General features: G+C 30.4%; 1 protein-coding gene across 1 annotated transcript in view; it reads left to right on the top strand.

The window, feature by feature from the left end:
• Window positions 1-4,554: 4,554 nt before the first annotated feature.
• Window positions 4,555-26,584, top strand: part of LOC129914413 (protein dachsous) — a 231,187-nt gene continuing 209,157 nt past the window's right edge. Inside the window, exon 1 of the mRNA XM_055993664.1 lies at window positions 4,555-6,647. Within this exon, the coding sequence (XP_055849639.1) occupies window positions 4,710-6,647 (1,938 nt within the window). The 5' untranslated portion in view covers window positions 4,555-4,709. The remainder of the gene's footprint in view (window positions 6,648-26,584) is intronic.

Below are 26,584 nucleotides of genomic sequence, written 5' to 3'. Positions count from 1 at the left end.
AAAGTGAAGTGCCTATTTGTTAGAGAATGAGAATGAAATTCGAAAGAACAAAACAAAGAAAAAAATCCAATTTTTTTTCCATTTCATTTGTTTCAGGTGCCTCGTATTTATTTTTTTGGATAAAGAACACGGTGTAACACTCAAAAAATACGCGGGCGGAGACCTATCAGGTTTTGTAGAGCTAGTTGCACTGAATACGAAACGGTATTTGAAAATCCCCTAACACCCCCAAAATCTGGAGTTACGGGCAAAAAACGGTTTTTTGGACCTTCACCCATTGAAAAAATTCTAGCTTCGACAATTTTTTACCCATTTTCGATTTTAGTAAATAAATTACTTAAACAGAAAACTGCCTCAATTAATTCCTTATCGAACAGTGAAAACTATATGTTTCTATGTCTTCTAGTTTTTGAGAAAATTGAAAAATTATTTTATCAGATTTTTCTTTTTTCAAAATATTTTTTGTTTTTATTTGTTTTTATTTTTCAATTTTCTCAAAAACTAGAAGACATAGAAACATATAGTTTTCACTGTTCGATAAGGAATTAATTGAGGCAGTTTTCTGTTTAAGTAATTTATTTACTAAAATTCACAGTCTGGGCAAAAATAGTATAAAATGAGTTTTTACAAATTTTTTTTCGCCTATTTTTAACTTTGAAATCGATTATTTCAAACACTATTGGTAATATTATATTGATTTAGAAATTAGAACCAAATGCACAATTTTGCCTTTTGGAAATGGTATCATTTATTACTGTAAGTGTTGCCGTTGTTTTTTAATAATTTTTTTTTATTTTGATAATTTTTTTTAGAAAAATGCCCCTCCCACCTAAACGGGGGGAGATAGACCCCCCTCCCAAAGAAAAAAAATGTTTGTATTGAGCTCCTCTACAAAAACCTTTAATCAAATCCTGGCGCCCAACTTATCTTACTACGTGCCGAAACAACATTTTTGTTCTATACCTAAAAGTTCGAATTTCTGTATCTGGGTTGAAATCGAAAAATTTTTTTTTCTAAGCTAATTTTGAAGTGATTTTCATAAAAAATACCTCGATCGATTGGGAAATAGATATAGTTTTAGAATATATTTTTTAAATAGCATGTTGTTTTGAAAACATATACTTTAAATTGATGCCGAAGTTGGGCAAATGACAAAAATTGAATTTTTGAACTTTGACATCTTATAAATTCTAAGTGGTTTAACCGAGTTACATGTTTTATACATTGTTAAAAAGGTATATTTATCTTCTATCAGAAACTGTAAAAAAATCGAAAATGGGTAAAAAATTGTCGAAGCTAGAATTTTTTCAATGGGTGAAGGTCCAAAAAACCGTTTTTTTGCCCGTAACTCCAGATTTTGGGGGTGTTAGGGGATTTTCAAATACCGTTTCGTATTCAGTGCGACTAGCTCTACAAAACCTGATAGGTCTCCGCCCGCGTATATTTTAAAACCTCATTTTTGTAACACCGTGGAATCTTCATAAAAATCGTGTACAACCACACAATACAATTATTACATTTTGGAATGACGAGGTGAATTTTTTTTCTTACATTCGTCCATCGTAATGAAATTATCTTTAGAAATAAAAAAAAAAACGAAAAAATAAATGTTCATGTATAAGACAGTGAACATTTACTTCTCGTTTTTTTTTGTTTCTCAATGACTATGCATGTTTTCAGCCGGATTTTAAGAAATTTTTCAGAACAAATTGGTTGTTTGAAAAAAAAAAAAAAAAAACTGGTCAAGAAAAGACAACACCATCAAAATGATGGTTCTTAGAAATTATTGTTTGTTTCGATTTTTGTGATCATATTTGCTGATAAATTTCATTTAAATTTGATGAAGTTGCACATTTTTTTAAAAAGAAAGGATAAGAATTATACTTATTTTGTATGATGACGTCGTTGTGGCTTCTGGAATTCACGTGAGAATTCATAATTATGATATTTTAATTGGGCTAAGAGATAACGAACATAATGTAGTATGTATTTAAATAATAAAAAAAAGAAAACCTTTCAAACTTCTTAAGATACATTTTGAAGCCGTTATAATATCGATTTTATCTGCTAATAAATTGAGGCCTTACGAAAGTATATTACTTTCTATACAAAATAAGTATTTCTTTGTGCACTTAAAGCAAATAAGACAAATGTTTACCTACAATGTACCTACTGCTCATTTTGTATTAAAAAAAATATGTTTGATCTAACCAATCTTTAATTTACTGATACTGTCAAAAATAGTGGCGCCCAATATGAGTCCAAAAAACTACTATACATTTTATGAGCATACAATTTGAAACGAACACAAATTTATGAATACATAACTGGTTTATTTCCCTCTTTTTCTACTCTTCACTACTATAGTGCATTCTATTCTCCACCAAATTTTGAATTTGATAATTCGTCCATTTGAATAATCTTATTCCAAGAAATAATATTTATAACTTATCTAATGGCTTACCTACTCTTTTCGACTTCTTGTGCTTGGTTTTTATTATTAAAATTAATAAATGTCCAATTAAGGTCTCCAAATCAGTGTTATTTTTAATAATGTCCTAGCAATTCTAACTCACTTTATAAGATTTTTTGAATTTAAAAAAAAAACTAAAAAATGGCGCCCAACGTGGATGTTCTATTAAAGAAAAAAATTTAATCGCCAAAATTTCACTACTTAAAAGTTCCAATTCTATATCACTCATAGCTTTTAAATGATTCTTTGCAAATGGAAGTTACAAAGGCTCAAGATACTTACAACATCAACTCGGAAAGCTTGCTATTATACTTACTTTAGCAACCTTTGATATTTACCGAACAACCTGTGATACTGACTGGAGAAATCCGTATTACCTTCCAGGTTAAGTTAATCTTTTCTTTTTTTTTTTGTATTTGGGGTTCATCCAAGTTTTTCTGAATTGGTTTGAGATAAAAGCAAATTAAATGGCGCCCAATGTAGATTTCTTAGTAAAACTCATTTAAGCATTTATGTCTTATCGAATTCATTTCTAATTTTGCAATTATGCTTTCAATTTTATGCATTTTAATACTTGCCATAAATTTTTAAAATTCTTTACTTTCAGCTCAAATAAGTGAAATGTTACCTTTAGTAAAATTAAATGGCATTCAATTTTAAATGAATTTCTTCAACAATATTTATCTTTCCTATGTATACACATATTAAAAAAAAAATGGCGCCCAACGCGAGATTCTAACCTAATTTTTAGATTTTTTTCGTAATTTTTGATTTTCAGTCAATTTAATTTACAAATAGCTTAACAAGACTTTTCCCCTAATTTAAAAAAAAATTTAAATGGCGCCCAACGAAGTAAATCTTTACCAGTCCCACATGCATCCCTCATGTGCCAAATATGAATCCGTACTTTTTGTAAGGTTCATTGTTAAATCTTCATTAAGTTCTATCTTAATGTTAATATCTAGGATATTTTATCGTCTGTTAAAAAAGTAAAATAATGGCGCCCAATGCGAACCTAGTACTTTATAGATCCCGATCTGAGTAAACATATATCAGATACCACCTTTTTACTCCCTATTAATATCCTTGTTCTTAGTTCAATACTGAGGTGGCAGTATTTTCGTATCCAAAACATTTTAGTTGCATAATATGTAGGTATTCAGCCATCCAAACATTACAAATTTTCTTAATACGATAAAAAGAAATACTAAACTAGACGCAGGAGTCTTACATTTCGTTAAGAGCACTTTCTATTGATAAATATTATGCTGTTCCTCCTATCAATGATCACCCATAACCTTTAATGACTCTGAATTTTGTATTAAATGGCGCCCAATGCAGGTGTTTAACTTAATATTGAGTATTTATTGTTGGTATTAAAAAAGAAAATCAATATTATCAATCAATAACCTCAGTAATTACATTCTGATAGTCTTTTACAATCCTTGTCCTCCTAAAAAAAAATGTCTCTTAATCATTGTGTTCATTTTAATTGAGAATAGTTTCATTGAATTCCTGGTTTTTTGTTGAAAAAAAAAAAAAATAATCTTTTTTATCAAAAAACAAAACCGACTTCCATGGATCAAAACTTGGATTTATGGTTTTTCTAATAATTCCTATGGCTTTAACTGACCGAAATTACAGCCACCAGCTTTCCAATACAAAAAGAATTATCAAAATTGGTTCACTCAGTCCAAAGTTATGAGGTAACAAACATAAAAAAACAAAAAAAACAAAAAATACAGGCGAATTGAATACCTCCTCCTTGTTGGAAGTCGGTAAAAATATATACATACAAATATAATTTCGCTTTCAGTTCCATTAAAATGAATAAAACTTTACAAGTGCCTTTGCTCTTTATTCTAAACACTAGAAAAATGGCGCCCAACGTGAGAATTTCTCTTTTATATTTACAATTTCCAATTATCATAAATTTAGATCATTAAGCTTAATCTTATTTTGAAAAAAAAAAGTATTTTTATTAATCATAATTCATGCCTTTTAAGCTTCTTTTTTTTCTTTTGAAACGTTTTTTAATCAAAAACTATAACATTCTTCTTTCTTTTTCCAGATAATCCAGATCCAAAATTTTGAGCCTTCAAACCTGCAAATTCCAATAAATAAACAATGTCACCGTCATTACTCCAACAAAAACGGTGATCCACTTGGATATCATTTAAAAACTGTCGTCAAAACGACCCCTACGACAATCCCTAATGAATCACTCGCGAACGAAATGTCTAAACATAATCGAAGCCACATGCAAATGGGCTTCGTAAGAATGGCTCAATATTTATTTTGTAAAAAATCGAAAACCAAGTCAACACAAAAAATATTAACAATAATAAAAAATTATCAAAATAATAACAATAAGAATTTAAGGCTGACACAACAACATCATCACCAATCCGAATTAAATAGTAAAAGAAGTCGAAAGCATCCCATGGTTCTATGGTTTCTTGTGATATGTATAGTACTTTCGGCAGTGGGTGGTGCTACAAGCGAATATGTTCGAAATTTAGAAGTTTCCGAGGGGGTGCCAATCGGGCGTCAAATCGGTTATATCGGTGATGTTAATGGCAGAGTTGACAGTGGTCCGCCATATTTAATAGTGCCTGTGCCCGGTAGTGCCGTCGATACAGATTTATCCATAGATCACACAACCGGCGAAATACGGACTAAAATCCAGCTGGATCGAGAACGTCGCGCGTCGTACAGTCTGGTGGCAATTCCCCTTAGCGGGGATAATGTCCGCGTAGTGATAAAAGTACTCGATGAAAATGACAATGCACCCACATTCCCCACCCCTGTCATGCATATCGAATTCCCCGAAAACACTCCGAAAGAGGTCAAACGTACGTTAAATCCGGCGCGAGATCTTGATCTGGAACCGTTCAATACCCAGTCCTATAATATCGTGTCGGGAAATACAAATGAAGCGTTTCGTTTAGCGCCGCATCGCGAAATGGACGGGGTTTACTATTTGGATCTGCAGATCTTCGGATTCCTCGATCGGGAGACAACGCCCAGTTACAGTCTGGTTATCGAGGCTGTTGACGGTGGCAGTCCGCCTCTGAAGGGTCAAATGACTGTCAACATCACCATCCAAGATGTCAATGACAATCAGCCAATATTCAACCAGAGTCGGTATTTTGCCAACATTCCCGAAAACGTCACGGTGGGGACAAGCGTGCTGCAGGTGTACGCCTCCGACACCGATGCCGATGAAAACGGTCTGGTCGAATATTCGATTAATCGACGCCAAAGTGACAAGGAGCAAATGTTCCGCATCGACTCTCACACCGGCATGATATCCGTCAACAAGCCACTCGACTTCGAAGCCAAGGAACTGCACGAACTGGTGGTAGTGGCCAAGGACCATGGCGAACAGCCACTCGAGACAACCGCTTTCGTGTCCATCGTTGTGACCGATGTCAATGACAACCAACCCACTATCAGTGTGATCTTCCTCAGTGACGATGCTACGCCAAAAATCTCCGAAAGTGCCCAACCTGGTGAATTTGTTGCCCGAATTTCAGTCAACGACCCCGACTCCAAAACCGAATACTCGAATGTGAATGTCACGCTGCAAGGTGGTGGCGATCATTTCGGTCTAACGACACGTGACAACATCATTTACCTGGTCATCGTTGCATTGCCACTGGATCGTGAAATGCAGCCCAACTACACGTTGAATGTTGTGGCAACGGATAATGGCAATCCACCGTTGCACGCCTCGAAGACGATCTACCTTCGCGTGACCGATATTAACGACAATGCACCGGAATTCGAAAAGGACGTCTACTATGCGAATGTTATGGAGGTAGCTGATCCAGGTACCTCCGTCATTCAAGTGGTAGCTGTGGACAAGGATGAGGGCAATAACTCAGCGGTGATTTACTCCTTGGTGGATACGCCCGAAACGCACTCGCAATGGTTTCAGGTTGATGCACATACTGGATTAATAACAACACGAGCGCATATAGATTGCGAGACGGAACCGGTTCCGCAATTGAAAATTGTCGCAAAGGATAATGGACATCCACCGTTATCGTCGACAGCTACCGTTTTGGTAACAATTCATGATGTCAACGACAATGAGCCGATTTTTGATCAGAGCTTTTACAATGTATCGGTGCCGGAAAAGGAACCATTGGGAAGGTGTATATTAAAGGTGAGTTGAATTTGTTTGTTTGTTGGGTGGAGGTTATTTGTTGATTTTGATATATTTACCCTATTCGTCAGAAAGAACCTTAATTTTGCCTATCTTAGTTCAGGAAATGAACTAAGTCCTTTTAATCTCTTATTTACCTCAGTTAAATTGCAACTTTTCACTTTCCTTTTGTCTCATTCTGATGACTTTGACTATAATCAAGTTTGAACCTCAACTCTTTCGTTTTAGTAAAAAAAGTTATTGTTTTTTAAACGATCCATTTAAAATAATTGAAAAATTGCAATGGGAATACTGCCAACTAGCGAATTACACCCTTTAAGGCAGTATTTCTATTGTTCTTTTGTTGTTGTTATTCTTCTAACCGTGAGGCATAAACAATTACTCACTGACCACAACAAAATTGTTTTTTCATCTTCTTATTCAATTGTTAGCAGCAGCAGCGCAACATGACACGTGAAAAAGGGTACCTTTAACTTAAAAAAAAAAATTAAGTGGAATTTTACAAAATGGTCTTCCCACACACTCACTCACTTCAGAAACTAATTTATCTTGGTACTTGTCTTTCGGGTTGTCAATCAAATTTTTAAAAATATTTTTTTTTTATTTTTTTTTAATTCAATGTCATGTTGTATATCTCATTACATATAATCGTAAAAAAGCTTTCTCTTGTCAAATTGGGAAACATACAAAAAAAAAAAAACAACAACTAGATAATCCTATTGTTTTGAGGTGTGTTAACTGACCATTTTTATCGATAATACCAAATCTATTGAATTTCATATTTTTTTTCCCATTACCGGTGACTGACGAGAGACTACAAATTGGTGGAGTTGTATGTACTTAATTTTTTGGCTTTTTGTTACCTAAAACTATGGGATCACGATTTGGCCTAAAAAAATTATTGGATAGGAACACAAAAAATATGCCTGAAGTTTGATGATGATTGAAGTAATATTTTTTTGGGGGCTTTTTAAAGAAGAACCATTTGAAGTTTGACAAGTTAAAATAAATTGAAAAATATTTTTTTTTTTTGTTTTATTAAAAACAATAAAAGTTATATGGTTTTTTCTTGCTAAAAGCATTTTTAATGTTTTTGGCAAAATTTTAAATTGATTTTCTTGAAGATATCAAAAGTTTAAATGCTTTTTACATAAAAAGAGGATGTCTTAATAGGCTAAGTACTTTTATGAGTTTGCACATTTTTGTACGTGTAGATCAATCATCCTAAGTCCAAAAATGTATATTTTGTGTAAGCTGTCAGAAGTTAAACATTGTTAATCATTTCTAAAATAAGATCTTATGAATGAAGATTAAAAAAATTTAAAACACTTGTGTGAAAAGTTTAAAAAACAAAATTGGTAAATTGCCATGAATTAAATTTTAAATTTTGATGAGAAGTTGTTGAAGAGATGTCTGATTCAGATTCCAATGAATCTGAAGCAGGTAAGTAAATTCAAGTAATCGGAGCTCCTCCATAGCTGTATTTGAGATAGTAAACCACACTGAGAGGCTGTAACTGATGAGATAGCAATCAGACAAGACATGAATCCAAAATTTTTGGATTTATCAAAATAAATTTTTACATTTTTGTTGAAAACCAGTTTCCCGTGTTGAAAATTTTTTTGACTTTTATCTTTAACCATTTTGAGCTTTGACTAAAATTAGCTTACACAATTAATTACAAATATTCGAGTTAGAGGGAAATTCGAGTTAGAGGGATTAATTTAATATTTTTTCTTCAAAATTGTTCATTAAAAATTGTGAAAAAGTTCGACTTAGATTAAAATTCGACTTAAAGGGAGTTTGACTTAAGAGTCAACTGTATTTGGAAACATTTTTTTTTATTTTTTATTTTTCTTTTATACAAAAATTTGAGATTTTGCATTTACCATGGACATATTTTGCGTGCCATGGAAGTAGCTTAGTTTTTTTTTTTTCTTAAAAAAGTACAGACAGTCACATCAGTTTAAAATAAACTAACTATTAAAAAATTACTAACTTAATTGTTCACATCAATGGAGTTTGGTATTAACAGCATAAGTCCATTTTTTTCGAAAATAAGTTAAGTATTTAAAAAAAAATCTATTTTCGTTTGATCTTAACAGCACAACACTAAGTAAACTAGTTCCAAAGATATTCAATGCCCCCAACCACACTTAACTCCTTTTTCTAAAATTATGTTTAATCATAATGGCATAACTCCAATTTGTGCTGTTTTGACCAATCAAAAATGTTTAAGCTTTTAAATAAGTGTTTGGTCAAAACAGCACAACTCAGTTCCTCCGCATTTTTGATCAATGACGGAAATGACGGGAAAATCTTTTAATCGATTGATTCGTTTAAAAAACAAAATTAAATCGCGGTAGATCCGAAAAATTAAAATTCTTAAAAAAATAAAACTAATTCTAATATGCCAATATTAATTACACAACTCGAAATAATCTTATTCTTGAACGAAAAATAGTTTGGTCAAAACAACATATCTCATTAAAAACATATAAATACGCTTAAAAAAAATTGCATCCCAATATATTTGAATTAAATAAAACTGGATTTGGAGGAATTTTTCTAACTCAAAAATGCATTTATCTCAAAACGACGATTTTGGACTTATGTTGTTAATACCAAACTCCATAGACATAATGTAACCAACCTCAATTTGGATATGTATTTATATATCGTCGCTGTCATGCAAAAGGCACCTTAGTGCATTCTACCAAATGTTTACCTTAGCCGATTGTCATAGTTATTAAATCAAATTCCAAGCTAAAATAGGTTAAATTGAAAATTTTGACTTTCACGTAGGTTAAGAATTCAAGGTTGCTGTAAATGAATTGACTTATATGGTTTTCAATTTATATTAAAGTCAAGTCATAACTGAATCATTCAGAGTGCATTTTTCATTTTAAATGTATTTTTTAATTCAAAATTATATTTCCCAAAACAAGTAAAAGTATACCTAATGCAAAACTCACACATTCACTTGTGTAAAAATAATATTTATATATAGAAATTAAATCAAAACCAATTAAAATTTCTTTAATTTGCTCTTCAAATATTTACATTTGGGTATAAAATTGTTTGATATTTTATGAAAGTAGTTGAGAAAAATATCAAGTTCGTTGATCAGGTCTTTTGTTTGAGGATCAATTGTCATGAAAATTTATGGCATCCAAATCGTATTCAAAACTTTTTCTTAACTTGGATGTACAATATCATTTTTTGAATTGTAGAAATATTTGGCCACATTCTAAAATATAAGGAAATCAAAACATTAAACATAAATTTGATTTAAGGAAATTAAATAATATTTGAGTTATAAAGTTAAAATTATATTTCTTTATTTGCTTCGAAAACAAATTCCTTTTTATTCCAATTCATTTTCAAACCCTTATTTAAAATTCTGTTAATTCAATAAATATTTGCATTTTTTTCAATCAAAAGATAGACAAAGTAGCTACTGATCTCCAAAAACCTTAAAAAATCTAAAAAAAAAAACAAAATCCCAAAAATGGTTGGCGGCCATACTTATATTCTCTCTCTCACAAATACACATAAGCAAACTATACACAACTTTGACTCTCATTCTCTTTTGCGTTAAGATATGTGTCTTAAATTTCAGAGACATTCACCATAATCGCACATATTCAAACACTTTTCTTACAAAAAAAAAAAATAATAATAAAACTAAACTTCTCTGTTGTTTGCTACCATAGTAAATTATTGTCTAACACTGCACTAATACATTTTCACTTCTTTAGAAAAAAAAATCAAATAAGAAAAAAAAAAATGAAAGAAAGAATAAAAACAGGAATACAAAAAAAAAAAAAACCTACAAACGTGAACGTGCCATTAAAATGGAATTTCTTACAAATCTCAATTTAGTATGCCCATGGGTAATGGTCCACAAGCCCCACAAGTTTTATATTGTATGCTTATTTTTTGTATTATTTTTTTTTTATAGTCTCTTTCTCTCTTTTCTCTCATATTTGTTGTGTTTTTTTTTTTTGTTGTATTTGTTTGTTTGTTAATGGTTATTCTCAATTCTCTCATAGTTTATCTCATTATGCAGTGTGGTGAGTTTTTGAAAAGTATGACAAAACAACAACAACAAAAACAATAACAACAACAATAAGAAAACACACCGGCAATGGATTTTTACGATATTTTCAAGGCGCACGACACCAAAGCGGGCTCTTTTGCTTGCCACTCTACACTCATGCTGCTGTTGTTTGTTGTTTGTTGTTTGTTACTTCTTTGCCTGGCCTAAAAGCATGTTTCAAAAATACAGGTACACACAAAAGAAAAGAGAACGAGAGAGGGAAAAAGAACTGGAAAATTAAGAAAAATGAGAGGAAAACAAAATTCAAAAAGAAAAGAAAACCGTTCCAACCAAGATGGCTGTATTATGTGTAGACATAAGAAGCAAAGAAAAAAAAATCTTGCATGAGCATTGAGCATAGAAAGGTTCAGAGGAATGAAACACCGGTTTACAGATTCAGATGCCTGCTCTTGCTTTGTCACACAGAGATGTTAGTGAGGGTGTGAGAATTTTTTTTTTATAGATTTGTTAGATTTTTCAAGTGCAAGGATGAAATTAAAATTGCATAAGGAAATAAAAGCAATGCAAAAAAAGAACAAATTTTATAATCGAGTTCGTATGTCAACTCTTTTGTTTAAGGGATTTGATTTAAGTTTAAAGCATATAGAATGTAGATTATCTAGCACAGAGCTATAAGAATTTGAAATATAAGACGGGGAATAATTTATAAGAAGTTCTTAGTTAAAAACCAAGTTCGTATGTCAACTCTTTTGTTTCCATAAATTTATTAAATTATTTTTGATGGTTTTTTGTCACATTTGTTTAAAAAGAGTTAGAAAAATAAATAAATTATACAAAAATTTAGCAATAATTGACGCAAAATAGTAATCAAGTTCGTTGTTCAGCTCTTTTGTTTAACCAAACTTTGATCTCTTTTCATATAAATTCATTGAAAAAAAGCTAGTTTTCAGCTCTTTTGTTAAAGTCGAGTATGTTTCAAATGACAACAACCACAAAAATCATTCATTTCAAACAATTGATGGAGACAACTCACTGCAGAGTTGATACTTTGTATCATGGTTGATTTGGGAACTCGTTTGATGTATTTTTCAGTGACAATAAATTAGAAAAAAACTAAATACCAGTTTGATCTTAATTCACAACGAATCCATATACGAGCATTCCCTTTCATTATAACACATTTTTAACTTCCTTTAAATTTCACACTAACCATCATCATCAACACACAGAGGATATATAGTCACTCTCCCAGAGTCTACATTGTTGCCACATTTTGTTGTGTGGTGCAATTCCATTTTCGCATTCTTCTCTGTATCTATCTTTTCTTTTTAAAGAAATGAATGCTCATGCCCATGCCTATACTAGTTAATTCGTTTTTTTTTCTCATTTTTTTTGTTGTTGTTTGGAGTAAAAAAATGCTAGAGTTTTCTCCAAGCCTTCAATGTCTACCTTTCTTGGCTACATATTTTCTTTCTTCCTCATATCTTCTGCAATTTTCTTTCTTTTCTTCTTATACAACAGAAATATAGAAAAAAGGAGATGAAAATTAAATTTTCCTCTATTTCTTAATGGATTTTCCTTTTTATCGCATTCATTTAGTTATCGTTTTGTTTTGTTGATCATTTTTTTTTTTTAACTTCATTGTCCTACCGTTTCTTCAATATATTATAATGTTGCTGTTTAAAAATGTTTAATACCAACCGATATCGACCGAAAGAAAGAAAATAATAATTCAAATGTGCGCGGTAGCCAGTTACCCTAAGGTGGTGTTCTTGTTTTGGATCAAAATTGAAACAATGTTGGACGCACATCTCACAGAATTTTCTTGTATACTACTCGTATATCGTTGAATTCGTTGTTTTTTTTGTTGTTGTCGTCATCATCGTGATCTTGTCGTTTTACTTATGGATGTGTTCATTTTTAAGGTTTTTGTATTTGAGAGTAGCTTTTATATGGCCTACTCGCTAAAGGAAGAATATTCATTTTCTCATAACTTACTTTATTACTATAATTATGTTTATAGTGAGTCATTTGTCACTTCATTGCAAAAGTATGGTTGTGAAGATGGTTTTGAGCATTCCATTGTACTGAAAACAGCAGCACAGCAACAATGTATACGTATAGTATTGCTGCAGGTGTAATGGATTCATATGGATGATGCGGGCATTATGTTTGATTGATTCTCTTGAAGTAAACAAAAACATTTTTGTATAATTTATGTTGCAAGTGAGGTTGTTTTTTTTGAGAAGCAAAATAATAATAATTTTGTTTAAGATTGTAAGGGTTTAATTTGGGAAAGTGATTTACTACTTTTATGTTTTTGAATAAAAAAAAAAAAAAAAAACAATAGGTAAATGAAATTTGATATTTTGTTTATTTAATAGTTTGACAATTTATTTTGTATTGATTACAAACCCTTTTGATTTGAACTGTATATTTGTCGTAAAACCAATTATGTATGACAAAAATGTTAATATTTTTAAATGTTAAAACATATACAAATATTTTAATTTTAATTTTATTTTAATTTAAGACTTGGTTAGGCTCTGCCAAACTGCAACAATTTCTGTCAATTTAAGATAATTTTATGCCCTCATTATATTTTATTACAACAAATTGCACATATTAAATGGAGTTCGTTAGTTAACTCTTTTGTTTCAAACAAAATATTTAGAAGAAAACGTTAACAAAAAGTTAGCCTAAGTTGGTCCTTTTAAGTAATTAAAAAAAAATTTAAAAAAACGAAATATTTTTTTTTTACACTGCAAAAAACAGATTGCTAGACACCTCTAGAACATACTCCCAAATATGAGCTCTTAATAAAAATTGGAAGATTCTCCGCTTCACAGTTTTCCATTTTTATATCACTCTCATATTAAAAAAAAAATAATTTTTCTATCAATCAACTTTTCCGCAAATTTTTTTACATATTCTTGTGGGAAATTGAATGGTTTACAAAAAAGTCCTTTTTTTTTAACTATTTTTCGTTTATATATCCGTTTAAAAGATATTCGAGGACCAAAGTTTGGGAAAATTATTAAAAGTTCGTTTTTTTTCTTCTTAATTTTGTAACAAATTGAACAATTATTATATTCAAAGCGACATAGCATAGCAGATTGTTTTACAAAAAAGTTCTTGAATAGCTACTTTTTTCATTAATCTAACCTTTGGAAATTTATTCGAGGTCAAAGTTAAAAAAAATATATAAAATCATTTTTTACTTATTCAAAATTTTCTAGTTCACTGAAAAGTCATTATTAAATATTATTAAATAATTTAAATATATTTTTGTAGGGGATTAAACTTTCTACAAAAATGTTCTTGGTGCACAGAGAAAAATATGACCCGCTAAAAACTAACAGATTGCCATATTGTTTTACCGTCCATACATTTCATAAGGAAATCTTATTAAAATCAACGATTAATAAGGTTTTTTTAAGGAGATTTCTTATTATTTTTATAGAGAAAATCTTATTAAAATTTGACTGAAAAGTTGATTTTTTTTGCAACTTAGCACTAGAACAAAAATCGCGATCAATATTTTCATGGCAGGTTGGTTCAGGTGGTAAGGTGGGCGACTAATGATTTGAAGTCTCCAGTTCGATTCCCAGCCTGGTCATCGTTTTTTTTATTTTTTTGCAGATTTTAAAACATTAAGGAAAACCCGATTGTTTTAATAAGGTTTCCTTCTTGGATGAAAACCATAGAGAAATCTTATTGTTTTTGTTCTATTTTATGTGGTCTATTTTTCTCTGTGTGTTAAATCGATTGCCTTAACCATTTTGAAGATATTTGTATGCAAATCATAATGCACACTGGTCATAAAAAAAAAAACAATTCAAATCAGTGGACATCTTTTAGGATATTTTCGTCATAATTTTCACTCAATATTTGTTCATATTAATGGTATATCAGTCTTTTCTGCATAATTTATTTTGCTTCTAAATTAAATGAATTACGTTAATAACTGTAACAAAAAAATAAATTTTTCTAACAGTTTCTGATAAATGAATGACTCCGACCTACAAACATGTATCAAAATAAAATGTGTCACATACTAAAAACCAATAAATTTGTGAACCAATTAATGTAAATACATGCCGGCCAACCCACGTATAATCTAATTAAGACACATCATGTAGGTGTGTAGGGTAAGAAAATAAATTTAAGTAATAATTTTAAAATCATTGTTTTAACAAATTTATTGTCAAACATTAAATTAAAAATACACAGCAAAAATATTCACTTTCTATTATAACAATTGCATTAATTTATTAAATTACCCTCAAAACTACCAAAAACTATCATTCTTAAGAAAATCAAATTATTATAAATCTAAAAACGCAATTTTCATTCTATTTAATCTAGGAAAACTTTTTAAGTATAACAATATATTAACTTAAATATTATAATCAAATTCCATTCTCTACACGTTCTGTTTTCTAGATATAGCCCACTGACGTTTTTTTTTTTGAAGTTATTTTCTAGTGTGGTCTTAATCAAAATGCAAATGTGTTACAGTTTAGAATGAAAATACGAAAAAAAAAATATTTTTTCCTCTATAAAAGCTAAAAACAACACCAAGAAAATAAAATAATACAATGCGCTTTGCCCTCCTATTCAGAGTCAAAATACACACAGAAAAAAAAAGCCAAGATAAGAAAGACATTCAAGCATTTTTATATCGGTGCTACAATCATAAACCAACTAGCAGCTCAAAAGAAATTGTGTATCAATTGGTTTGAAAATAGCCTCTGGTTTCTAAAGATATTCAAAAACAGAAAAAAAAAAAAATAAAATTCTGTCGAATAATTTTGGTTTCCATTTTTTGTTCTCTTTTTTTTTTTTGTGTGTAACATATCTTCATATCTGACTAGATGGTATGCGTTGTTAGCACGATTTTCTTTCAGTAAATATTTCTGGTTTTTTTTTTAAATTGATTGAAGATGGATTTTTTGTTTTATTTTACTTTGAAACTTTTTATATAGACATTTTAATATTGAAATTTAATCAAAGGTCAAAGAGTCAAAATCGAGACTTGAGTGATTTATTTATGGCGGGCCATAATTAAAACCAAATCGCTATGAATATGGATTTTTATTTCTCTTCTTTGGAGCAAGTATAATTTATTGCTTTATTGATATGTATACACACATATAAAATGAAAGATATATACACAAATGGAAAATATGGAGAAAAAGAGGCTTTTGTAGTAGTCATAGGGACAAAAATCGATTATTCTTGATTTTATTCAGAGATTTTGTCAAATTTTACACAAAAATTACTTGAAATTTTACAAATTTGCCGCTCATTTAAATGTCTCTGGTTAAAAGACATTGTTAATTAACTTTCAAATGCATCAAAAATGCAAAAACATCTTAAAACAAAAGAGTTGAGTTACGAACTTTTTTTTTTGTCTTACTCAATAAAATTTAAAAAAGTTATGAAATATCAATTTTTAACTACAATCTGGGAAAAACAACTTACTTTGACATTTTTTTTTATAAAAAGATACTGTACAAATGGATAGGATGTTTAATTTGTTGACAAGTACGAGAAAAAAAAAAGAGTGTTGACAACCAAACGTGGGTTCGTTATTTCGCACTCAAATCAAAACAAATATAAAAAAAACAAAACAACAACAGCATCTCATTTTGAGTTAATCACGAACATAAATCAATGCAATTTGTTAAAAATTTTTCATTTAAAATTCTTATGTTGGTCACAAATAAAAAAAAAAACTCAAAAGAACAAAAATATAAAGCGATGCTCTTATCATTCATCTCTTCCAAACAAAGTTTCTTGACACTTGCTTACACAGTTTTTTTTTCTTAATTTATATTTTTTTTTTGTCTTACTGTACCTAAGCCATTTTCTTTGCCAACAACACCGAAAAAATTCATGACATTTTAGGAATCGAAAAGATCCACGGATACAGATTCTTAAATTAAAAAAACAAAAATCGAAAAAAAAACATCAACGAATTGAAAGAACATATCCCCAAACAGCTCGATTTCTATACTATACTATGCCAGCTAAAAAGGAAGAGAGAGAATATAATATAAACTCTTGAACAGATCAGAAACAGGGAACCAAAAGAAATAATTAACTAATTAAAAAAATATATTTGGTTAAATCGACAAAAGCAAAAGGATAAACGCACGAAATTAAGGGACAAGGCACCAACTTTCAATGGTTGGTGGATGGTGTTTATTTTGTATTTTCTTTTTTGCTTTTTTTTCTGATTATATCCAATGTCGCGTCGTTTGTTCCATTGACGGGTGTATATTTGTTTTCTTTTTTTTCACAAAACAAACCATATCGTCCATCAACGAATGACTGAAAAGTTGCAAAGATACACCACGTTTTCGTTGTTTAGTTTTATTTTTTATTATTTTTGTTTTCTTGATTTTGTCGTGAATTGGTTATTTAAGCTCAGAAGTAACGAAAATGAAATAAAAAAAAAGAAACCAAGATTCTTGAAGACATTTAGAACTTTTTGACAAGATTCAATACTAAAAGTTACTTAAAATCCACAAAACTATAAAAAAAGAAGTTTTAACCTCAACTCTTTTATTTAGTTTTTTTCTCAATAATATGGTCTCATTGCTTTATGATTTTGTAATTTTTTTTTTCAACAAACACACTGAGAAAATATCAAAGATCTAAATACAAGTTTTTATGGTCTTCAACAAAATTAAAAACTCTAAAATCAATAAAAATACAAAAAAAAAAACTAAATAAAATAAACAATTAACCTTGCAAAAATAATCATAACAATTGTAGTTACCATCAGCTAAATGACTATTATTATTCCTTTTTTAATGTTTATTTCCCAATATCCCTGCCTTGATTGGTATTTAATTTAATTACGAAACATACACTACACTCTGCCTATAATCAATGCGACAAAATGGCCAAAAAGTAAAAAAAAAAAACACAGAACACCGCATAATTTAAAAATAACAAATGAAAACAAAAAAAATACAAACCTTCATCACGCGCTGAAATGTATATAATAAAAGAAATAAATCGAACAAGTTCAATGGGAATTGTCATTATTTTTGGTCAATTTAATTTTTTTTTCGTCTCTCTTCTGTGTTGTATCTTTTGCGCCTGAAGCTCTGTCGTACACATAATCAGCATGGCACATGTATACATACCAGCTGAAGCTAAATAAATCTGCAACATTGTTGCGGTTCAAGACAGACAGTTTGGTCCTTTATTAGGCCTTCTTCAACTGCTACGTGATTAACAGAGTGAGAGACAGAGATACCAAGTAAGAGAGCCTTCTTGTTATACTTCAAGCCTGACCTATTAACATGGCACATTTATACTTATTCACTTTTCTGTGTTTTTTTTGTGTTGAATTGTTTCTTTCCTTTTTAAAATGCGCAACTTACGGTTTTTTTGCGCGCTGATATTTTTGCCACTTCAACCAGACACACAAAAAAACAAAGCACAAGCAAAGAGCATCTTTGGAATTTATAAGATTGTACTACTGCAACTTTGTTGCACATCAATTTTATTTTTCATTGCGCCTTCTACTGAAAAGGTCTACAAAGGAGATGGTCAATTGGTGTTGTTTGTTGTTACCCAAACTGAACCGCGCAGGTTTGTGGGAGCTTCTCAGACGCGCGAGGTGCCATAAAAGAGGAAAAATTTTATACAAATGGATTAGATTTAGTCTTAAAGTAGAGAGTAGAGTGTATTTCTTAAATGAAACAAATAAAAATCGGAAATTGAATCGCATTCACAAATTGGTCTACACACAAAGCACTCAAGTACTCTTACAGACCGCCATATCAGCGAAGAGCTTTACCAAATGGAATTGAATTGAATTCAATTCCCCATGGTCTGTATCGAGTACAAGGCTGGCTTGCATACATCATCTATTGGCTGACCTAATATCAAGTTCAAAAGTTGTTTCTTCCTTGAGAGAGCAGTATATAGATAGACTCTTGGTGTAGAGAGAATGCGGTATGCTGGAGAGGGAAAAACTGATGGCGGGCTAATGGGAAGCCCAACTAACCTTAGACGGTATTGAGGTCAACCACTTAGAACTAGCGGTAATTTTAAGTACCTAACAATTTACCATTTAACAAAATGTAACGATCGTTTCATGAAACACAACAACTATACTCAATCGAATCTTTGAGATTCAAATGAATCTAACATTTTTGTTGGCCAAATTTAACGATGAATTTTTTTTTCATTTCATTTCTTTTTCATCGAAACTAAACTAAAAAAAAAAATTATTGGATTTCTATTTTGAGCAGGTCACCTTTTTATATTTATCTACGATCAAATTCATGCATCAGATTTATGAAACCATTCAGCCGAAAAAAATATCTATGAACTACAAAAAAAAAAAAAAAAACAGATAAGAAATAATATCCATTTAGTAGACAAAAAGTGGTCAAGCTTCTCGGTCCACCAAAGAGAGCCTTCTATATCGAAATTGACATTTTAATTATTATCTGTCAAGTTTTATAGAGAAGGGAGCTGAAACGAAAGAGGAGAAGAAAATACTTTTAATTCAAAAGAAAACAAAAGATTTTGTATATTTTCTAGTGATGGTGCGGTTGTGTGTTATTGGCAGATTGCGTGCTGGTGGTACAATTGATTGTTGGCTCTTTGATGGTAGTATAGGCTTCACCATAAGACCTAGCAAAAGTATACAGCTCTGTTGATGGTGATGATGATGATCACAGTGTTGTTTGAAAGAGAATCAACTATCTGGGCATAGAGTAGGAAGTAAGGTCATGATTGTGGCGATTTTTCATTTTGCTATTGAACCTGACAATTCCAGTTGGAGGTCTTTTTGTCTTTTAATATTCTCAAAGAAATACACACGTGGTAGTTAATAGTTTTTTTTTTTTTATTAACTCAGCGTATAAAAAGTTGAATTTTAAATTAAGAATTCTTTAATATAAAGCCAATTAGAATCACATTTACACGATGAGATTAGGACTTTTTTTCGGTTTTTATTTAAAAAAAAGTAAATTATAGCCTCTGGTGAGGTAATGGACACGAAAAAACAGAAATTTAACATCAAAGATATAGAAATGAAAAGTTAATTGAGATTTTTGTCAAATTAAGATAACAACCTGCGTGCTTGATAGCTGATTCTCTGTTAATTTGAGTAAAAATAAAGTTTGCACCTCAACTCTTTTGTTTTTAAAATTTTAAGAACATAAATTTGCTCCGATTACTTTATGCCTTTAGCTTAGTTGAAATGAACATTTTAATCAAATTTAATCTTATTTGAAAAAAAAAATTGGAAAAATGTATGATTAGAGTGAAATGAATGGGAAACCTGGTTTTATGTTAGTTTTAAGAATTATAAATAATTTTTTTTAATAAAATTCAAAAGAATTTTTTGCTTTAAGGTTGATTGATTTTTCTGCTTCTTCTGATCTGTATTTAGAATTAGAATTAAAATAATCCAGGGGCCAATGAATGTTTATCTTAATCTCAGTCTCAGGTTTCAAACATAAGGCCATATTTCCTTAGGAAGTTAAAATGATTCATTCATAAATTAATTTATTTTATTTGTATTTATATCAAGAAAAATTGCATCTTTCATCAGATTTTATTTTTTTTTTTTACAAATTTAAAGATTAAAAAATGCATTAATTGGCTTTTACATGAAATATATTTATTTTTCTTTAAATTTTGAATACAACAAAATGAATTATTACCAACGATTAAGTGAAACTTAATATACTTGTCCTTCGAACCACATATCTTAACCATATCCATATGCTGGAGAATTTAAAAAGAAAAAAATGAAAATATTAAAGAAAAACATATTAACAATTAATCAAAGCTGTCATGGTGCACATTATATGACCACCATGGCAGTGGATGTGGTGAATTTTTGTTTTTTTAACTAATTATTATTATTATCAAGAAGGACAGAGACACTTGCAAGATTCCAATTAACTTGTATTTATATTAATTACGATTATGAGTTTCAAGGTAATTAAAAAGTCGAACTTTTTTTTAAATATTTTCTTAAGAAAAACAACTAACTATTTTTATTAAATTTTTGTTCTGTCTTGATTTTTGAGAGACATGCAAAATTTGTTGAATACAATTCACATGAATACAATTCACATTCAGGCAAAAAATGTAATAATGAAAAAAATTATAAAAATGATCAAGACATGTAGAAGATATCATGTTAACTGTTTTGTTTTTTTGACAAATGTCAGAAATTTTTGTTCCATTAAAAAAAATTATATTTGTTTTTTTAATATTTTTTTTTTTTTTTTTTTAATTGACTTCAACAACTTTTAGTTTTTTTTTTTTCTAAAAATCTTTGTAAAGAACCTTTTGAAAAGATGTTTTCGTAATCACAAATAAAATTATATTTCTTTTAACGAAAAAAAATTAATAAAAATGATTTTTATTTTTTGGAGTTGAAGTCACTTGAACTTTATTTTTATATTTTTTGTATTTATTTTTTTAAAATTAATGTATAATAGATCCTTTTTTTTACTAAAACAAAACTTTAAAATTCCAAAACAAACTTTTACTTAAGGAGATACAAAAACTATTTTAAGTCATAAATGAGATTTCATCTCACGCTTTTCAAATAAATAAAAATGAAATGAAACTGGTTTAGGCCGAGTCATAAAAGTAAGTTAAGTCTATCGGTAATTAGACATGAATACAGTGATATTAAATTTACTGGTGTGTCAACCTCAACAGTCTTCGTAATAACTGAACTGATCTTAGTTTGAATACATAGCAACTACACAATTAAGTAAAATAATCGCAAACACATTTATGATAAATTAACAATGAATTTCCAAATTCTCTGAAAACGATTATTTTCGGCTTTTTGAGAACGTAAAAATAATTTTTTTCCAATAATTATAGACATTTGACAAAAGGTTTTTTTTTTTCATTTTACCTTCTTAGTCAATGATTTTCATGTACCTACACTAAGTAAAGGAAAGAAAAAAAAATAAAGTTCGCTGCTCAGCTCTTTTGTTTAAATGAAACAAAATTATGTTTTCTTTCTGGAAAGCACTGCGTTGTTCTCATACATTTGTCCTCTTGTTTGGTAGTGATCGTAGGTATTATTTACACTATTACAATTTCAATTAAATCTTATACCTACTATTTTAACAACTACTGCAAAAAGAAATTAAATTTTTCAAAGATTTAAGATAATATATTTTCATATAATACTATTCGGATAAACAACACCTTAACCATATATTCTTTCATTGATTCATTCATGAAGATCCACATTAAACAAAAAAAAAAAACATCTAGTCCCGTTGCTTCAAGTCGTTAGATTTTATTGCCATCTAATGGCAGACATTTCCTTCATTTCCACCTCTGTTTTTGCAGTTTTATTTTCATTTTTTGTTTCCTTCAAAATTCTAAGAAATTCATATTTACAGTAATTTACTCTGAAAATACAAAAAACAAATGCAAAAAATCAGAAAAGATACAAAAAAACAAAATCATCATCCAAATTCTGCAATACCATCGTGGATTGTTGTTGTTGTTGAAAGTTCTTTTTGCGTTATAAAGTGAAGACTAACCATGAATTATGTTTCATTTCGAACTGCTGTAGCATATCATTTGGATTTTCGATTTTAACATTCCCGAAGGTATCAATCTCAAATCAATTCCAGAAACCAGAACACATCACAAAAATAACAAAAACAACAACAACAAAACATCTACACACACATGCAATATGCCATGATCATGAAAGAAGTGAGTGACCATCAATAATTCATCCATCGCGTAAAACACACAAAACCAGTGTGCGAGATACGTGGATTGATGCGAAATGTGAAATCTGTATCTTTTTTTTTTTGTTTTTTTTTTTGGATGAAAGGAAAAGACTTATCGCACATGCGCTCGCGACTTCTCCCCAAACCAATCCACCATCTCAACAAATCGAAGAGTTGAGGCAATGTCACGTAGAACTGGGAAAGAGTATAACAGAAAAATATTGATCCACCAGACCAATGCAATGCAGTAGATCATCATCAAGACAAGATTCATCATCATACATCTTCTCACTGGGTCTTTTGGCTGTGAGAGATAACAGTGAGTCCATCCAGAAGTCGAAGACAGACTATATGCTCCAGCAGACATTTGAAATGATACAAAAATTGATATTATTATGCGCGTTTGTGTATTCTCAAGACAGCATCCGTGCTACCTACCTACTACCACAAACATCATACGAAGTGTATCAAAGCGAGGTATACAACTATTATTAACTTTTTTTTATCTTCACTCTTGTTATTGTTGTTGTTGTTGGAGTTTTATTCTGAGGGTTTGGTAATGGGAAACAGAAGCAGGATCACCATCATTCCAACTATATTCTTTGTGGTTCACATTTCGAAGCAAGGTGATGATGGAAAAGGGCGATATTTTGATTTCATATCCAAGTTGCAAAAAAAAAAAATGGTAGCAATGTAAGCTGCTAGGGAAGGTAGTTTTGCGGTAAAGGCAGACAACCGCCTGGAGGGTGCATTGCAAATGTGCACAGAAACCATTTTTATTGTTGGTGGTAACTCCTTTTGGTTAGTAATGGTAATATTAATGGTTTGCTAGTTTTTTTTTTTGATTTTTAAACGGAAAGGTATTGGATTTGTAAAAAAAAATATCAAAAAAAGCCATATAATACGATAACTTCAAGAAATTCTGTAAAAAACGACCGAATTTTTACTTGAATGACATAAGGTCTTCTAGAAATTTTAGGCAATTACGAATTTTAAGAAATGTCAAAAATTTTGTGCAAATACATGCAACCAATGACTGCCTTATAATTTTTGGGAAAATATTTATTTCAATAACTTGGGGGGCCTTGCCCCTTTTTTTTAACTTCGGATCAATTATTAAATATTTTTATTAATAAATATCTTTTGTGTCATCGAACCAAGAAATTGGTGGAATTTTCGCGTTAAATTTGGAGCATTTTTTAATTGTTTTATATATTTTTTTTTTTTTGAGTCAAACATTAACCAGAGCAAAAAAAACCAAAAAAAAAAAAGGACAGACCCCACTACACGTTATACCATGAAGAATCTGAATTATTTGCTCCCAGGCGATATTATACGACATCTGCACGTGATGGAATCGATTGGAGCTACCATTTGTGCCCAGGAGCAGTAACAGCAGCTCACTACAACAGCTCACTGTTCACACCTCTATATTTTGTTCGATTGGTTATTTGTTGTTGTATTGTTTGTTTGTGTGTGTGAGTGATGGAGTTGATGGTTGCAGAAGGAATGGATCATTATGGTTTTTTTTTTTTTGATTATCGATAGTGTGGTAGTGGTGGAGAGTTGCAATGCCTAAAGTTTACCATCGTCATCATCGTCGTCGTGTCGGTTGGTTTGGAATTAGACAAACGATGGATCGATTGATTGCACACCGCGCAACAGTCGACTCAAAGCTCTCTGGCTCAAGTCCCGTTTATTCGGTTTAGATGGTATAAAAAATACAAGATTGTAGGTATAGGTAATGGAATATCTTCCAGATAAATTTTTTGTTGCTATAGAAATTGATATTCGAGTGGAGTGTGAAATGAAATGATCATTTATCAATTTATTATATTTGTATTTCTTTAGATTCTTGGGAACTTTTTTTTTTGTGTTCTTATTGTTGTACTGCGATAGAGGAATACAAAAAAATTAAAGCGAAAAAAAGTGAATGCGAAAAAAAATGTAATAAAACTATTTGGGGGTACACTTTGGGGTCAAGATAGGTTTTTCTTGCCCGCTCGATATGTATTCGCATTTAAGTTATGCTATTGATAAATTTGTATTTATCTGATACTCATAGAAAGTGTAGTCAATGAGAGTAGTTAATGAGAGTTCGAAATTGACTTAAGTCAGTATTAATTGAAAACAAAATCCAAAAATGTTGCCGATATCATATAAAATACTGTTGAAGATATTTTGTTAAAAACCATTCTGCTTTCACTTTTCGGAAGGCAGCACTGGATAGTAGCAAAACCCTACTTCGTTACAAGCTTCTGTTATGTGTGCAAATAGTTCGTCGAACACATCAAATGCATTACTTTATCAAATTTTTAAGTGAAAAAAAAAACTGTTTTCCAAGGTTATACCAATTGAAAAAAATATTAAACATTGATTTTTCCTCCAGCTGGGTTTCAAAACTTTGAATTAAACTCTTTCATTCATAAACACTAAACAGAAAGACAAAAAGGTAATGATTTAAAAATATAAAAAGAAAAATAAAGTTCGCTATTCAGCTCTTTTGTTTTAACGTATTATTTATTCGTCCTCTGATTTCGTCTTGGTCTTATCTTGTTGTCGTGTTGGTCAAATGTTTGTTTCATGATGTTCGTATATTTGTCCTATTCTGGTCTCTTGTTAGAGTCTTGTTGGTCTTATTTTGATCTGATGTTGGTCTCATCTCCGTCTCACATATAAAAAAATTAATTTTTCATGAATAATTGAATACACAAAAGATACAATTCTTCATAAAAAAATAAAACATCAAATAAGAAACCGACAAAAGATTTTTAACATTTTAAAGTAAAACTGATCTCTTAAATTCATCAACAAACATACATTGTCATTTTTCAAGCTTAAACTGTCATCGAACAAAAAATTAACAAAAAAAATTAACAAAAAAAAAAAAAACTCCAACAACATACATACAAAGTAGTAGAATAAATTTGCATATATTTTCCGCACCAATTCCATATTTCCAAGAGTCACGTCTATCTGCCAAATAGTTTTTATAGATATGATTCAAAATTTTTACAACAACAACAAAAAAAAAAAATTGAAAAAAAAAATATAATGTCAAAACTGATTAATGTTAGTTCCTGGTTCTTACAGCGCGCACAACCATAGTCATCATCATCATCATACACACAGTCATTGCGCCATCATCATCATCATCTTTATATAGAAAAGTCGTTATAATCTTTGTCGGCTCAGCCCACAAGAACCCACCTCACAGTCACAGAGAGTTTGGAGCACCACCAAACCATACATCCAGTTTCGTGCCACATCTTCGCACTTCATTATCGATTATATTGAAAGAGGGTATTTTTTTTTTGTGGTCTAATAAATTCCCCCCAAAAAAAAATCAAGAAAAAAATCCTTAATCTAGCTCTCTCGTCATCGTAGTTTGTGAGTAATTTCGAATCCTTTCAATAAATTTCACCAATTAATCTCAATTAAATCTGACTTAAACACTCGATCTGCATTCCAAAATGTGCAATAGGGGTCACAACAACAAACACCATCATCATCATCATCCCAGAGGACTCGACGATCGCCCATGTAGTCTCTTTTTCTCGCTTTAAAGCACTCGCTAAAGCTATAGCATATATGAGAGCTTAGCCCAGATGGGAAGGTGGTAAAGTTGGCCATTGGTAAGATATTTCTATGAAAATTCCTCATCATCATCTCTCTTGGTCATCATCTTATGGCCATGTCGTCGTCGTTGTTGTAGTCATCATCATCATCAACATCGCGGATCGTGGATCGTGGTTGGTCTCCTCCATTTGAGCATTCTATATCCCGTTCTGGCTGTTTTCATTTTTTTTTATTCGTTTTTCATCTAATGGAATATGATTTTTTTTGTTGTTGTATTCAATATAACCAACAAACTTAAAAAAAAAGTAAGAAAGAACTTTGGTATAAATTTCAATATCATTTGACGTCGGATAATTAAAGCAATAAACCATCGTGTCAAATGGTGTATTCCTTGATAAAACTATGATGGACCACAGCATCAACAGTGCATTTGGATATAGTCATAGACCGAGAGAGTGGTAATGGATATCTTCTTGTTTTTCTGTTGTTGTTGTTGGTTTGGTGTTGGCTTTTGGTAGTTTGTATAATCT

The sequence above is a fragment of the Episyrphus balteatus genome, chromosome 1 (assembly GCF_945859705.1).
Source record: "Episyrphus balteatus chromosome 1, idEpiBalt1.1, whole genome shotgun sequence".
In the NCBI taxonomy this organism is placed as follows: Eukaryota; Metazoa; Arthropoda; class Insecta; order Diptera; family Syrphidae; genus Episyrphus; species Episyrphus balteatus.
Note: the sequence above shows the minus strand (reverse complement) of the source record. Positions and strands in the feature narration are given on the sequence as shown.